At 35.9% G+C, this 17,035-nt stretch overlaps 2 protein-coding genes across 7 annotated transcripts in view; one reads left to right on the forward strand and one right to left on the reverse strand.

The window, feature by feature from the left end:
- Positions 1–17,035, reverse strand: part of ncaph2 (non-SMC condensin II complex, subunit H2) — a 36,664-nt gene that overhangs the window by 3,757 nt on the left and 15,872 nt on the right. For 2 of the 3 annotated variants that reach the window (XM_051107096.1, XM_051107097.1), the window contains exons 2-9: positions 14,769–14,860; positions 2,929–3,058; positions 2,731–2,832; positions 1,402–1,463; positions 1,230–1,305; positions 1,092–1,157; positions 890–969; positions 497–663 (exon numbers count right to left, since the gene is read on the reverse strand). In XM_051107096.1, the coding sequence (XP_050963053.1) occupies positions 497–663; positions 890–969; positions 1,092–1,157; positions 1,230–1,305; positions 1,402–1,463; positions 2,731–2,832; positions 2,929–3,058; positions 14,769–14,821 (736 nt within the window). In that variant the 5' untranslated portion in view covers positions 14,822–14,860. Of the gene's footprint in view, positions 1–496; positions 664–889; positions 970–1,091; positions 1,158–1,229; positions 1,306–1,401; positions 1,464–2,730; positions 2,833–2,928; positions 3,059–3,414; positions 3,586–14,768; positions 14,861–17,035 lie in introns of those variants that run through there. The other variant, XM_051107098.1, reaches the window with a different exon arrangement.
- socs2 (suppressor of cytokine signaling 2) lies at positions 6,526–13,718 on the forward strand. 4 transcript variants are annotated; one of them, XM_051107102.1, is made up of 3 exons: positions 6,526–6,962; positions 8,121–8,375; positions 9,898–13,718. In XM_051107102.1, exons 2-3 carry the CDS (start codon positions 8,249–8,251, stop codon positions 10,365–10,367), a joined length of 597 nt encoding a protein of 198 aa, XP_050963059.1. In that variant the 5' UTR covers positions 6,526–6,962; positions 8,121–8,248; the 3' UTR covers positions 10,368–13,718. The 4 variants fall into 4 exon arrangements, with proteins under 4 accessions (XP_050963059.1, XP_050963063.1, XP_050963062.1 ...); XM_051107106.1 differs by having other exon boundaries at positions 6,531–6,962; positions 9,901–13,718; XM_051107105.1 differs by lacking the exon at positions 6,526–6,962 and adding an exon at positions 6,969–7,545.

A 17,035-nucleotide genomic window follows, 5' to 3' on the forward strand; every position in this document is an offset into this window, starting at 1 on the left:
ACAAAAACAAAAGAAACCAGTGAGGTAATCTATTAGTCTTTAAATAGTAATAATGTCCAGGTTTAATTTGGGGTCAGACTATTATAATTTTTTTAATGTGTTTGAAAGTAGTTGTTTATGCTCATAAAGGCAGCATTTATTGATTAAATATAAATAAAAAACTGTAATATTATGAAATATTATTACAACTTAAAATAAGTTTTTTATTTTAATATAATTTAAAATGTAATTTATTTGTGATAAAGCTGAATTTTCAGCAGCCATTACTCCAGTCTTAAGTGTCACGTGATCCTTCAGAAATCAATCTAATATGCTGATTCGGTGCGAAACAATCATTTCTTATTATGTTGAAAACAGTTTCATAGTTTTTAAGGAAACTGTAACTAATTTTTTCAGGATTCTTTGATGACAATAAAGTGACTTTTTAATCTGTTTTGATCATCTGATCTCAAACTTTTAAATACTAGTGTAAGTTCCCGAGGGTGGGTGTCCTTACCGTGGTCTAAGGGCACAGGTTCATGTACAGAGAAGTTGTGCTGGATTTCTGCGACCTCCTTGAGGAAGTGAGCGTGGGATGAACCCAGACGCATCAATCCCGATTCGTCCATGGTGAAATGATTAATTCTGAAATCCTTGCAGCTGCCAAGAAGCTCCCCTTTAAGACTAGAAGATAATGATTAAACATTTTCGGTAAAGCATTCTTAGTATTTTTTTTTTTAAGTGTACACTTAATTTCCAGCAAATGAGTCACTAGTTCGGAAAATATTCTCCTGAACAGCAAGAGGACTGGATTGGTCAAGTTGGGCTAATAGTACCAATAAAATTAAAGAAGGAACAGTGAGGATTGTGCAACTATTTTCTTTGTTTGCGTGGGTCAGTGTGTCCTTACCTGAGAAGGGGGTATTTCTGTTTCTCAAGTGATTCTACAGGAATTAGAGATTCAGGAGGGAGACGGATAATCTTCACCGGCTAAAAAAATATAAGCAAAACTAACTTCAGCTGCTATATAAGTGCAGTCAAAAGACATGGATGTCCAGTATACACATTAAGTTGTAGAAACCAAAACTTTGACGTTGTGAAACCGAACGTACCTCTGTTGGATCTTTCATTGTTATATTCTGTGAGTTGACATTCTCATCCTGCTCAATCTCATCAAACTGCAGCAAAAACAATTATTAGCACAGATCAACTTTAATTTTTGTTTAAATTAACAAGACTTATTTACGCACCTCACAATCATCACCTTCATTGCCTGAAGGGGCTTTTTCTTGGTTACCATCTGACGAAGAACCTTGTTTGTCACGTCTGTCGAAATAAAAACAAACAAACGGCATAACAACATACAAACTGCCAAATCAACAGAATAAACAGAAACCGGAGGTCCAGGGCAATAACACTTACTTCTTGTTTTTGTTAGAGATGTAGTCCAATGTTTGAAACACCAGAGTGTGAAGGAGCTCCACCTAAATATTCAGAATAGATCATTTTGTAAAGAAAAAGTCTTTGTGCCATCTTAAATCTACGTTTGTGAGTTATTAAAGAAACAGTTCACACAAAAATGAAAACTTGCTAAGCATTTACTTACCCCCAGGCCATTCAAGGGGTGAGTTTGTTTCTTAATCTAAACAGTTTTGGAGAAATATTTGATAACATCACTTGCTCACTACTGGTTCCTCTGCAGTGAATGGGTGCCGTCAGAATGAGAGCTCAAACTGCTCATAAAAATGTCAAAAAAAAAATCCACATATAATCCACATCACTCCAGTCAAACAATAAAAGTCTTGAAAAGCGAAAAGCTGTGTGCTTGTAAGAAACTAATCTTCTACTAATCTGCTAAAAGGTATTTTGGCTTTAAACCATTGTTTCTGGCCAAAATACCAGCCCAAATAATTCAAAAATTATTCAAATATTTCATAATTCAATGCCACCTCCAGTCAGAAAGTCACTCCTGATTTAGAACAAGTGACTTTTTTGGAGAAAGTGATATGAAAGTGACACTATCCTTAATATTTCTCCCAGAGCAGATTTGAGTAAAAAAACATATTAATTATGGATTTGTTTCTTATGAACATGCAGCTTCTTCTGTCAGAAAATTTTAACTGATGGACTAGAGTCGTGTGGATTACCTGTGGATTACCATAATGCATTTATCAGCTATTTGGACTCTCATTTTGACGGCACCCATTCACTGCAAAGGATCCATTGGTGATCAAGTGATGTAACACTACATTTTTCTAAATCTGTTCTGATGAAGAAATAAGCTCACCTGCATTTTGAATGGCCTGAGGGTGTGTAAATTTAAAGTCAAGTCACCTTTATTGATATAGCGCTTTTAACAATACAGATTGTGTCAAAGCATCTTTACAGTATTAATTAGGAAAAATAGTGCATAATAATGCAGAAGGACAACAGTAAACACTCAATTTTCAATTAAAGTCAGTTCATCACTGATTCACGAATGTCATCGTCCAGCTCAGTTCAGTTCAAATAGTATCTGTGCAATCAATTTGACAATAAGTCAAATAAAACACAAATATGAAATATACTCATTTCTTTCTGACACACATAAAACTTTTTGTTAAAATAACTAAAATAAATAAATACATAAATAAATGAGGACACTGTTCAAACATTTCCTTGCACTACTAAGCTAGATGAGGTTATTTTTACTGATTTTATTGAAAATCACGAAACCACTGTAATGCATACATAAAACATCAAATACTTTACCTTTCTGCCATAGATGCATGTTGATCCTTGGATTAAAAGTGCAGCCTCTGCAAAGTTCATCATGGTTTTCCCACCATCAAATGAAATGGTCATCTGGTCCAGCTGTCAACACAACAGCAACAATATAATACTTAAGCTAGAAAATGAACATTTAAATGAATTAAGGTGATTCTTGATCAGTCTGTCGTGCTGTTTTACCTCTTCAAGATATTCTCCAAGCTGGCTGGCCAGGTCAATGTCCCAGTTCTTGGTGAGGTCCCGCAGGGGCTGCAGCAGATGGGCATATCTCGTCTCTGCAGAATCCATGACCATGTATTTCCAAAATACCCTGCAAATCATAATTTCACCAGGCGTTATAATTCATACTTATAATTACCATCCACCAAAAATATCAACAATGATTTAAAACAAGACTGTTTACAAAACATTAAAAGAAACAGTTATGTCGTTGTTACTTAATCACAGCAAGTGTAAACACGAGATTTGCTAACTTAGGTGTTTCATAACTAACTTACACGCATAATAATAAACATTATCATTAAATCTGAAGTTTTATAACCACTCAGAATCAATGTTAAATATAAGCTATATTTAATTTAAACAGTTTAAACAGCAGTAACAGCTTTACAGCACTAAAGTTCCAGCGAGACAATAGTAACGTTATATATTTATCAATATGTTTACCTTTGGTATGCGAACAGGCAACGGTTGCTGGATAAAAATAACTTCTTGATTGTGTATTTCAGAAAATATACAGTTTCTGTCGCCAAAACATAAAATCTAAACTTTAGGGAAATACCGCGCGTACGTCATTTTTGTTTTTGCCGCGTCCGTGACGTAACTGACGTCAGACGCAGTCACCGGACGTCTACTGAACCGTTGCACTCTGCCGGTCTGGAGGCGTATAGTCTGCATCCTGTGCGATGAAGGAACGAAGGAGTCACTTGCAAATGCTCACGGAGACCACAGGTAACTAATTTGGGACTTTTTTGTATATGCTATTTTATATTTTTATATTTTTTTTATTCATTTTATATTTTTATATATATATATATATATATATATTACATATGAGGTAGTCAGTAATTGTCAAATAGTTCATTTTTTTTTTAAAGAAAAAAAACAGCAACAATTCTTTTCACTTCACCAGAATTATTTTTATTTTCTTTTATTTTATTTTCTTTTATTATTTTTATTTATCTTTATTTTTTTATTTTAAACATCCCCACTGCTCCTTTATAACGTGAATGTCTTCAATGGCCAGAAGAGATCGCTATAAGGCAGCCAGACAAAAGTTTTTAGACAGACAAAATGTATTTACGCCCAGAGATGTATTGTATGGACAATACAGTACAAAATATTAGGATTATTGAATCATTATATTTCATAGCAGTTTCATTTATTTTGTTCTCAAAGGTTTTTTTTTTTTTTTTTTTTTTTTTTTTTTTTACAAATACAAATCAATTCAACGCAAACCATCAAGCTTGAGTAAATATTCCCTGCGATTACTTCAATGAAATTTAAAAAAAATGAATGTATACACACATACACTTACTTGTATACATGTATATACATGCAGACTTCCAAATAAACAAACTGTTTTCACATCTATTTAGGGTGTAACAGGGAGATATTCAGTATAGAATGTTTTTCAGATCCTTTTAATAAGTATCTGATCTTTTCAAGGTGAAGCCAAGATTATATCTCTGATCTCTGATATCTCTGATGGGTGTAATTACCTCCTTCCACTGTAGTAGTACTGCTCTGCATTCTAACAAGGAAGAAAAAGCAAGGACTTTACCAGTTGATGCTGATAACCATGAGTTTCCTGGGGAAACACTAAATAATGCTACAAGAGGAACCTGTGCTGGAGAACTGCTGAAAGAGGCTTAACAATAGACCATCCCCAGCACACTGACAAATATTACACATAGGTAAATTTGGGCTCATTTGACTTATGTGCTCTTTTAAATTGAAATGACTGTCAAGCACACATTGATGATGATTGAACCTGCTTGATGACACAGTCCCACGTGTCATCTGTGGAAGATCTTCCTCCCAAGTCCTGCTAATTTTATCTCAAGAGGAGGATGCTCAACCACTGTGTTATTTGTTTTAAAGGAGCAACTAATTGGTTTAGAAACACAAGTAACATGATCCATCTATAAAACTAACAATCAAGCCAATTGTCTTCATAAGAGTTGTGTCAGCAAGGTCATCTGAGGCATAAGACTTACAGTCAGCTCTGAGCACTGTGTTAAAGCAGTTGACAGTAGCCATTGACTATCTATCTATCTATCTATCTATCTATCTATCTATCTATCTATCTATCTATCTATCTATCTATCTATCTATCTACACTACCAGTCAAAAGTTTTTTTTAAAGGTTTTTAACAGCAAGAGCAGTAATAGTTCTTTCTATTTGAATATATTTTAAAATGTAATTTATTCCTGTGATCAAAGCTACATATTCAGCATCATTACTTCTTTCTTCAGTGTCACATGATTCTTCAGAAATCATTCTAATATGCTGATTTTCTGTTCAAGAAACATAAAAAGCTTTTGTAACATTATACACTATACCAATCAAAAGCTTGGAGTCAGTATAATTTTTTTAATGGGGCAGTTGAGGTGAGAGAATTCTAGAAGTTAATACTTTCATGTAGCAAGAGGCTTTAAATTGACCAAAAGTGATGATAAAGGCATTATCATAATGTTAAAAGATTTCTATTTCAGATAAATGTTGTTCTACTGAACTTTCTATTTATCAAAGAAACCTGAAAAAAATCTGCGCAGCTGTTTTCAACATAAAAATAATAGTAATAATAATAAATGTTTAAAAATGTAATAATACATTTTGTAAAATACAAATCAGAATATTACGTGACTGGAGTGATAATGCTAAAATTAATCTTTGAAATCACAGGAATAAATTACATTTTAAAATATATTCAAATAGAAAGCAGTTATTTTAAATATTTTAAAATTGTACTGTGCGTGCAGTACTTTGAATCCAATAAATGCAGGCTTGGTGAGCAGAAGAGATTTCTTTAAAAAACATACAAAATCTTACTGTTCAAAAACTTTTGACTGGTAGTGTATCTGTCTGTCAATCTGTCCTTCTGTCTGTCTGTCTATCATCTTTGTTGTGGATATACAGATTGTTGTTGTGATTTGGGGCTTCTTACACAGAGACAAAACCCAAAAGCATACAGGCTCTTACATTTTGTTTTGTCATATCAAGCCAATAATTCCTGGTTTAAGGTGGCACATGTCATGCTGTGACTGTCTCAGATGAGCATAACAGAGACAGATCTATAACACACAGATATCAAAAAGCAACAACTGTAAATTTCTTTAAAAACTGTAGGAATTCTATAACACATTCTATAAAAGCACCATCACAGGTGTTTTATAAAAGAAATAACATTTTATTACAGAAATAGAACGTAGAACGAATAATAAACAATAAAATAGATTTGGGATGTGCTTTATTCAATACACGACAGTATATTATTTCGCCTACCCCTGGCTGTGATATTAGGCCTTCATGTAATAAAAAAATTACCCTACAAATAATTAGGCCTTTAATGAAAAACATCCTTACATGGAAAACCTTAATGTAATTAAATGTAATTACACTCTAATTACATGCAGCGTAAATTGTGTTATAAGTATGTGTCTGGCAGATCTCAATAAAATAAATAAATAAACAAACAACAAAATAGCCAGTTGGCACGACCTTAAGAGAGCGCTCGCACATCTGACCACGTGATACGATTCCTGGAAAGTTCCTGGAAATTAGTCTTTTGTATACGAGTCTTTTTAAATGAGGATTAAGTCGTTAACGACGAGCGCACACACATACAGAGAGAGAGAGAGACAGAGGGGAAAAGGATTCGCTGGAATATCAATAAACTGCCTGAGAGAGTAATTATATGTGTCCTGCTCGCTTGGCGCGCGTTGTAACGCGTTTGGACGCACGACGCGTGCGGTGCGCTCGCAGACAGAGCGAGACAGACAGTGTCGCCTTTTGCGGAGTGTCGCTCCTGAACGAATCAATGCGAATACAAGGAAAAGCGCGTCCCGATCTGCTGGGTATCAGGGCGTGCTGGTCGTTTGACAGTTATCCGATCAGTGTTTCCCATTAATAAATGATGGGTCTCAATCATGGTGCCACTGAACGCCTGTAACGTGAAACGCGCTGCTTATTGCTTTCACTTAGACAAAAGGTAAGTGATGTGCGCTTTCTCCGACAGGCTCAAGTTTACGTTTAAAATATCTCCTCCGAGTCATTATGTCTCATATAGCAGCTACAGAAAGTGATTTGCGCATTTATAACTATCTTCCTTTACGCGTGCGGGAGGAAATACAGTCGTTTATCTTATTTGTCAAACTATCAGTTACCCGGAGCTGTCAATGCCGTTTCCTAGTAAAGGCAGTTCTGCGAATTTTGCGCGTATTCTCTTAAAGGCAGCCTTTGTTTTTATTCCCCATACACGTGCGCAATGAGCCATTCACACAGAAGACGGATGTTTGTAATGTTAATGAAGCTTAGGAAGATTGTCATTTCGTTCTTATATCCAATTAAAAACAAGATGGGGAAAATTATTAGCAGCCGACCTTTGGATTATTCTTACACGAAACTGCCATTACATTTATCACTTTACGAGAGTATTTTAAATAACCAATTAGAAATGAGCTACAGGGGTGAAATGACTATCATATGTGAGCACCACCCTCCTGAGGTGACAGTAGAAGCTGTAAGACTGTAAAAAAATAGTAGGGACTTACAAAACAAAAGCAATTTTCAAGGTAAGACGCAAAATCATATCTATCTTAGAGCTCATGATAATAAATGAGAGAACTGGTATCATTATTGTTTAGTCTGATAACGTTTACACAAGCTTTTCATTTACGTGTTAAACGTCTGAGTGGACGGGAAGGGTTGTAACATTTTCCATTCTGCTGGAGACACAAATATTGAACAAAACTGGACAGTGCTGCTACGCTTATCACAATTGTGTGAGTGACTAAAAACATTTTCACGTTTTTTGAAACGTTTTTATGCCTTTTAGCTTATTTAATTGTTTAAATAGGATGATATAATTATTATGAAAACGTAAATTTGATTACCACAAATGCTTAAATGCATGCACGTACACGTTTTCTACTAGTGTTGCATTCAGGTAATGTGGAAGATTGGTGCACCTCTTTGTACTTAATAAGCATTGGAGTTTTCAAACATCTTTAATTTGCAGCAGACACCTATGGAAATATATAATCGTTTTCAGAAATAGCACGTTTACAAGCGAGAAACAAAACGTGTGATGTAATGTATTGAAACGCATTCCGTCGTCTGAAACATGTTTGTGTTTTTATTTTTTCAGAACGGCGCACGCAGACAAAATCCACGGACGCTGTGGAGGACTTCTCACATGTTTTGGTTGATTGTAAGAGTCAGTCGTCTTTGAAGGATAATTATAGACATTGACTGGATGCAGAACGCCGTTCTCCAATGACCTGTCACTCATCCGACTCCACGGAAAGCATCGAGAATGAAAGGAGATCGCAAACAGAAACCCAAGTCGCGGAGACCGAGCAGAGTCGCATTGCCACTGCCATGAGAGACCTTAAAAACACTGGTAAACGTTTACTGCTCGTTTTACTTACATATTCTTTTCGTTTGATACTGTAACACTAACTGATTTAATGTTGTGTGCAACACAGCCTGTAGTTTCTATAAAAATAGACCTCATTTTCATAATGCGTCAAATTTGTTGTTAAAAGGGATAATAGTCGATTAAACTTAAATATTAAAATTTCAATAAACTATTTAAGTGTACTATAAAGCGCAGAAATTAAACGGACAGCATGTCCACACTATATCATGCTTTTGGCATGAGTTTGTTGACATATTCAAAGCAGTTATGATTTGTTGTTTCAGGACTGTTGGCAATGTATTTGTCCATTTGTGTGATATCATTTGCATTTGGTATGTTGTTTTTGGTGCTGTTGTTTGAGCAGAACATAAGCATGAAAATATCAGAGAAGTATATGTCAACAGTCCAGTAATTAATTTTCACATTAAGAAGCAATTTTTTACCATGTTTAGGTCTTTTATTTTTTCCTTTTCTACAGGGTTTTTTAAACTGTTTTATGTCAGTATGAATATAATACATTCATCAGTCTAAAAACGTATGTATGAAGTGTACTTAAATAAAATGTAACATCAACTACAAAGGAATATTAAGAACTAAATCAAAAACATAGTTTTTGCATTATTTGCTTATTTTGCTCTCACGTAAGGAATTCCAGGGGATTTTTTTGTCACTTTCAGTGACATATGATATGAATTATGTAAGTGAATGTAAGTAGGAACTGTGAATTTCCTGACAAAGCCTTTACTGTGTACATTTTCTGTTTGCTTTTTGTGCAACAAAAGAGTGACATTATCATGTCTATGAAGCTTTTGTTATGTGTCCTGGTCTGAGCTGGAACATTTGTCTCCAGTAGTTTGCGTCTCTGTCACATCCCTTTCTGGTTTCGAGTGCATGAGCAAATGTAGTCTAGCACTGCACTGTTTAAAAGAGAAATGCAACATGCAGTCATGATGCTGCAACGAGATCCATTTTTAGGTTTTTTGTTGCTGAGAAAAACAATGTGAGTCACTTTAAGGGAACATCTGTCAAGCATCTGCCATCAAAAATGTCAGATACTCCCAAGATGAACAGTCAGATGGTCTAGTTCAGTATTTCAGGAAAAATATGATGTTTTTATTGACATTTCCACCATCTTGTTTAGACTTGCTACACCACAGTTACCATAATGTTTTCAATTAATGTTCATTTAACAGCTCGTTTCGGAAGTGCTTGGTTTTTGCTGCATTATCAGATGTGAGGTAGCTCTGTAAATCAGGGCTAACAGAGTTGAGAGGTTGAAAGATGTGTTGCATCATCTTTTGAAAGCCAAAATCTCTGAAAATGCCTGACAAAACAACAGCCGTTTGAGCAGAGTAGCCAGGATATGACTGTAGCTGTGTCGGTTTTGGTGAGCGTGTCTTTAGAGAGACACGTTATGGGTCTCATGTTACACAAGCAAACGACTGAAACAGATACTGTGGAAGAGGATACGTATGACCATCTCTATGTCTTCTTTTCTTGGAAGCAGGCTGGTACTGGGGCAGCCTGACAGCCAATGAAGCAAAGGAGATCCTGCAGGACACATCGGAGGGGACGTTTCTGGTCCGAGACAGCTCTCAGAGGGACTACCTCTTCACCATCTCCGCCATGACATCTGCGGGACCCACCAACCTGCGCATCGAATACAAGGACGGCAAGTTCAAACTAGACTCCGTGGTGCTGGTCAAACCCAAACTCAAGCAGTTCGACAGCGTCGTCCACCTCGTGGAGCACTATGTGCAGCTGTCCCGGACGTCTTGTAAAGGCAGGACTACCCCTCTCGCCCCATCCAATGGCACCGTGCAGCTGCTGCTCATGACTCCGGTGTACACGGCCACACCGTCTCTGCAGCATCTGTGCCGTATTGCCATCAATAAAACCACACGGCGGGTACAAGAACTCCCTTTGCCAAACCGGCTAAAGGATTACCTGACAGACTACAGTTATAATGTATAGAACCAGATGGACAATGATGACCATAAGTGCTGAGGTTCTATGGATCATAGACCCAGTGATAAATGGGTGCTTATGTCCCGTTTAGGATCATTTGCCTGGGATCCCTCATCTTGTGCCCAAGGAATACTTTTAACGGATAGTTCATCCAAAAATGAAAAATCTGTCATTAATTACTCACTCTCATGACGTTAAAAACGTCTGTGGAACGCAAGAGAAGATTCCGGTTTGTCCATGTAATAAAAAGTCAATGGGGTCCAAAAGAGCCTTGTTCTTCATTGACTTTCAATTTACCAAAACATATTCCATTTTCCACAGAAGTACTAAAGTCAGGTTTGGAACGACATGAGGGTGAGCAAATAATGACCGAATTTTAATTTCTGGCTGAACTGCCCCATTAATACACAGAATATCATAACAGTGTTAAGTGTCCTTCACTGCGCACTTAACAAGTTTATGGCCTGTAGATATTCTACAGTCAATTTTTAATGAGCGAGTGAGTAGTATCTGTGAGGAGCATTGGCTTACACTGACATCTGTGGGTTTCTACCTGTAATACGCACTTCAGATACACAGGACGCCTCACGGTGTGACCATGCGTCTCTTTTAAAGGAAGAGTTCAGCCAAAAATGAATATATTGTTCCAAACTCTTGCATTTTCTTTATTCTGTAGAACATAAAAAAAGATATTTTGTAGAATGCTACAGCTGTTTTTGTCAGTATATATATTAGAGTCAAGAGTCAATGGAAAACTATCAAGCGCCAAAAAGTACATGAAAGTTAAAAATGAAATGTTCTAAAAGGAGTTTTTGCATTTATTCCATAAAGGAATTTTGGGTTCCCCAAAGAACCTTAGGCCCTGTTTACACTAGTGTGTTTTTGTTTTAAAACAGCATTTTAAAATGAAAATTATCTACACTGGTGTTTTCATTGCGTTTTAGAAACGATCTCCAATGACGTTCATGCAGGTACAACCATAGATATGTATAGGTATATTCCCTAATATTTAGATAGCGGATACGTCCACATGCTTGGAGTGGTCGAATGAGACATCTATCTACAAATATCTATGGGTACAACAATTAACATGATTTTATTGTTTACACAGTTGTCAAGGATAAGCAGAGCGAATGTGGACATCCACACCTTCGTTTTCCAAAGTCTCGGTTTTTGTCCATTTACGCCGAAACGCATCCCTGGAGTTTTCAAACTAAAATGGGGTCTGCAGCGTTTTTAAAAGGCTCTGTTTATGAGGGTCGAAAACGCAGGAGTAGTGTAAACGGCAGGTGTAACCGTAGCAAAAGTGATGCGTTTTAAAACGAAAACGCACTAGTGTAAACGTAGCCTTACAGTGAAAAATTTTTTTTCTTCTTAGGCCCAGTTTACACTAGGACATTTTCGTTTTAAAATGAAAACCTCATCTAAACTGGCGTTTTTACTGCATTTCAGAAACTATCTCTGTCTATGCTATACAACCGAAAACGCATGTCACATGACCATTCATGCAGCATTTTCAAAAGTTTAAAAAAACGCAGGAGTAGTGCAAACGACAGGCCTAAACTGCAGATGCATTTTAAAACGAAAATGCACTAGTGTAAACGTAGCCTTTCAGTGAAGAGCATTTTAGTAATCTAAAGAATTTTTGTGCAGTTGAAAAGGTTCCTTGGATGTTAGAAGTTCTTAAAGGTCCTTTATTTTTGGGCATGAAATAAATCCATACGGCTCATCTGGCATATTCAAAATCTTCTGAAATTTAAGGGTTATTTACTTTCCGATCATTGATCAAAGCACACAAATGCAGACCACATTAACTATGGCAGCACAAACATCCACTGACGTCAAACCTCATTGGGATGTTAATTGACATTCGAGGTATTTTCTTTTATGTTCCACCGAAGAAAACAAACCATATGAGTTTGGAACAACATGAGGGTAACATAATGACAGAATTTTCATTTTTGGGTGAACTGGCCTTTTATTGGTAGCAGCAGGTGTCTGAGATGTTCTGCATCCTGTGTTTGAGACATGGGAGTTTTGAAACTGTATGCTTTTTGACTATGTTTTATTTGCTCATTATCCATGTTATATTTTTGTACTGTAGTCATAGATGATCATTTGATGTCATGGTTGCCCAAGGAACTGCTGGGAACTGGCAAGTACCTTGTGATATGATATACTGTAAATCCCAATAAGTGTCATTGTGATAATGTAATACCTACTGAAAAAATTACATTGAAAATATCGCTTTTTAAAAACAGCCATTTTTAAACAATTGATTAAACACGCACTGCCATTCGAAAGTTTGGGGTTAGATTTGTTAATACTTTTACTTAGCAAAAAGAAATTAAATTGATCAAAGGTTACCCTAATATATTATTAAACATTACTTTTTTGCTGTATTTTTGATTTTTGAATGCAGCCTTCTTTCATTTATACTTTTAAATGGCAGTGTATATGAAAAACCTTTTCATTTAAAACCTCAAACTTGCTTAAACAAGTCTTCGCCATTCCCCAGACTTTAAGGGTGCGTACTTTCGCAAATAAAATATACCACCGGCTTAGTATTTTATTGCACATTCTGAACCAAGAGGTAATTTAGCAGCATGGTTTGTTTCAGCTTTTGTTGCATACGGTCAACAAGGATTGGCCTGTGTTAACCCTACCTCAGGAGGGCGTCGTGGTAAACCTGCATGCTGATTGGTCGTATTCGGAGAATATTTGATTCTATACTGAATCGTAATTTTTAACACAGACCAAAAAAAAAAGGACGTACTAGGTCAGAAGCTTTTTATTCTCTCCTCGTTGCTATTCGTGGAAAGATTATAAGAAAAATTGGATTTTCCTGTGAAGTTCCTCACTAATCTGACCTCCTTTCTATTTTGGTTTAATGAAACGTACATAATTTTATCCTTTAAGAATGGGCGCTCAGTGTATTCTATTCACCACTGTGCTTGGGTGCTAAATTCCTGCATTTTCTCTCTACGCTTAGTTTTTCAGTTAAAGCATTCGAATAGTATTATCTCAAAAGCATTGCATTGAAAATGATTACAGATTGGTGGCTTGATGCCATTATGTTTAAATTAAGAAGTTCCCTATTTAATATTTCATTTGGGACGCTGATCTCAGATCAGCATAATAAAAAGTAATTCCGCCAACATCTCTCACATCCAGTATACTATTGTCAATTTTATTCGTCGTCTTCCTTGAGGACATGGTATATCTAGGGTAGTAAGTCTGATATGATCTTTTTGCCACTACAAGATTCCACTAATGTCATTTTACAACATTGTGCTGCATCAGGGGTGAATGGATTGTCTCCCAAAAAGTGAGAAATAAAAGCAAGCGTAGCTTTAATTCTTGTTCTGTCTTTTGTTATTGTCTGATAGTGAACTTGGGGAAATGATTTCATTGCAGTGAAAAAAAAGTCACTTATTTCTGCCCCTAAATGAGCCAATCGTGTGCAGAACTGATAATAACACCCATCATCAAGGTCACACACCCACAACCTGGCAACCTGTCAAACCTTTAGTAAACCCACATTCTAAATGGAGTTCTGGGTGTAATGTTCTGAAAATATACAGATAATCCTAAATACAGTTTTTGGTGTTTGTTTGAAAATCATTTGTTTGGTTGTTCAGCTAATAGCAAGATTCCCTACAGCTTTGCATGATTTCATGTATGCTAGTCCTTCATAAGTATGTTTGTTGTAAATGTTTTCAAGCGTTTCTCTGAGAAAGTGTTTTGTCTTTGCCACCTCATTTGGAAAGTTTGACTCCCAATTCGCACAGTCCGTTTTCCATTTCTAAAGCTTTTCTGGTCCCCCTCTGTGTTTTTTTTTTCTTTCTCCAAAGCATGGAAATTCTGAGAAACATTTTGAGTCACTCCGTATTTTCCAGGGATTTTTCGAGTGAATTTGTGTGTACAAAGGCTGTATATTTGCAGACGTTTCCTCGAGAGGCAACCGTCTACTCGATCAGCGCAAGAAAGTGACTATTTCTCTGTTAAATATTGACACTGTTCCCAAGAAAGAGCTGCTAAAAGCAGGAGTTCTCCTTGTCACAGCACAAAAGAGCTGTTTAGTCAAAGATAACGTGGAGATAGCACTGGTTTCCAAGTAATCTAAACTTCATTGGTTTTTACATGGAAATTGGATGTAATTGACCCCACAAGTGCACCGTCACAGTTTCTGCAGTCACAAACACATGTCAGTGTTGGCTTTCAGCACGTTAGACGATAGCGTAATGCTATCCAACTTATTTTCACTATGCCCTAAAGCATGTTACTCATGTTTTGAAGAATCTGAACACATTAGAAATCAGTGACTGAGAGAATAAAGTCACCTAATGTTAATGTGTTTTTAAAGGGACAGTTCATCAAAAAATGAAAATTGTTTTATTTACTCACCCTAAAGCTGAACACAAAAGATGATAATTTGCAGAATGTTGGTAATTGAACATTTTCTAGTCCCCACTGGCTTCAATGGTATTTTTTCCACACTATAGAAGACAAAACATGAAATTAAAAGTACACCGTAAAAAATAAAAAACACGATTTGTTGAGTCAGCTTAAAATAATTTGTTACCCTGCTGCCTTAAAATTTTAATTTCAGTCAACTAAAATAAGTTTAGTCAACTTGAAATGTTAAGTTGTACTAAGTAACAATGTAGATATTTGTGTTTGTTAAACTTAACAGATGGGTAAGTAACCCAGCTGCCTTAAAATTTTAAGTTGATTCAACTCAAATATCTAAGTTGTCACTTAGTATAATTTAACATTTCAAGTTGAATAAACTTTTTTTGAGCTGACTGAACTTAAAATTTTAAGGCAGCCAGGTTACAAATAATTTTAAGTTGACTCAACAAATTGTTTTTACAGTGTAGTTAGATGCAATTTCAGAAGAAATCTTCCAAACAACAACAAACAAAAATAAATAAATACAAGTAGAAAGATGCTCATATGTGACCCTGGACCACAAAACCAGTCATAAATAGCACAGGTATATTTGTAGCAATAGTCAACAATACATTATCAATTTTTCTTTTATGCCAAAAATCATTAGGATATTAAGTAAAGATTTATGTTCCATAAATTTCCAATTGTAAATATATCAAAACTTAATTTTTGGTTAGTAATATGCATTGCTAAGAAATTTCTAGGTGATTTTCTCAATATTTAGATTTTTTTTTGCACCCTCAGATTGCAGATTCCTATCCTAACAAACCAGTGGAAAGCATATTTATTTAGCTTATTTATGATTACACATCTCAGTTTCCAAAAACTGACCCTTATGACTGGTTTTGTGGTCCACGGTCACATGTTGACCTGAAACTTGTCAATGGTTGCGGGCAAGAGGACCTTAAGTGACCTAGTAAGGAATATTCTGGAGCTCACATATCTTTACATGACCGGACCTGACACTGGCTTGGCGAACATCTTAACAGCTCATGCGGTCAAGTAAACAGGATTTGAAAGGTCAATTCAGGGGTGAGGGCTATTGAACTCTCACCTCATATCCCATGCACAGAAAACAATTCAATGGACCACTTCAGACCAAGTCTTCATGCTCTACTGTACATCTGATAATAACACAGCCTAATGCATGTTTGCATTGCAAAGCATGCTTGACAAAAACACCTCTTGTATCAGTATGGCATTATCAAGACCAGATGATGATAATATCAAACTGTTCATTCAAATTTGAGGCAGGTGCGGTGCCATGTGCAGAAGCACAACATACGGCAAACCATTTAGAGCTAAGAGCGATAATTATAAAACAGATTACAATCATTAGATGTTAAAACATTAGATTAGTTTAATCAGATTAACTCTAAAAAAAACGAAACAAAAAATCTAAAGTGTTTGATACATGCAATATATTTTGATGCAAATATCCATGTCCTTAATCGGCCCTGTAGATGCTTCCAATTTAGTTTGAAGTCTGTAAGCCTTAAAAATAATGGATTCGCTGAAGGGAAAATCCCTGCTAACAGATTTTAAAAGGCTTAGTGTAAAGCGTGCTTGATGGTAAGGTAGGTCTTATGTAGAAGCCATACCATAAATGTATTGAATTGAACACACAGGGCATTATTTGCATGAGGACACGGGAATGAGAGCTGCAGTGTGGACCCTCAGGATTATCCATGCAAATAATACTAAAGGGGATTTACATAGATACATCCAACTTCTTGCAGCTCTTAAATGCCATGAAATTTAAATAATCCGCTCTTCCTGGAACAACCATTTGCTTTACAACATCATAGTCAGTGTTTGAAAGCCTAAAGCCACTTTATGGGCAAAAGAAAGCTTAGCGTTTCAAACAAGTGGTTTAACTGAATGTCATGAGGACTAAAAAATGTATATAACAGAACTTCAGAGGACAAGGTCAGCAATGCGGCTTAATATACAATATTTTTATAAGAGTCATCACAGGACAAACTGGAAAGACAAGAGCATCATTTAATAATATGACTTGCTCTACACAATGAGACAGGAAGGCAGAAAAAGAGAGTAATTGTTATCATAATAAAAGCAAAGACATTAAACGTTCCAAATATTTATATAAATGCAGTACATCAATAACAACAATCAGTGTTGTGGTAATGCATTACAAGTAACTTGCGTTATGTAATCAGATTACTTTTTTCAAGTAACTAGTAAAGTAACATTACTTT

This window comes from Labeo rohita, chromosome 4 (genome assembly GCF_022985175.1).
Source record: "Labeo rohita strain BAU-BD-2019 chromosome 4, IGBB_LRoh.1.0, whole genome shotgun sequence".
Taxonomy (NCBI): Eukaryota; Metazoa; Chordata; class Actinopteri; order Cypriniformes; family Cyprinidae; genus Labeo; species Labeo rohita.

What these genes read in the sequence shown, in the direction of transcription:
- socs2 (XM_051107102.1), top strand. Translation starts at nt 8,249, where the DNA reads ATGACCTGTCACTCATCCGACTCCACGGAAAGCATCGAGAATGAAAGG. An exon ending in GAGAGACCTTAAAAACACTG is followed by an intron (nt 8,376 to 9,897) that starts GTAAACGTTTAC and finishes TTTTCTTGGAAG; the next exon opens with CAGGCTGGTACTGGGGCAGC.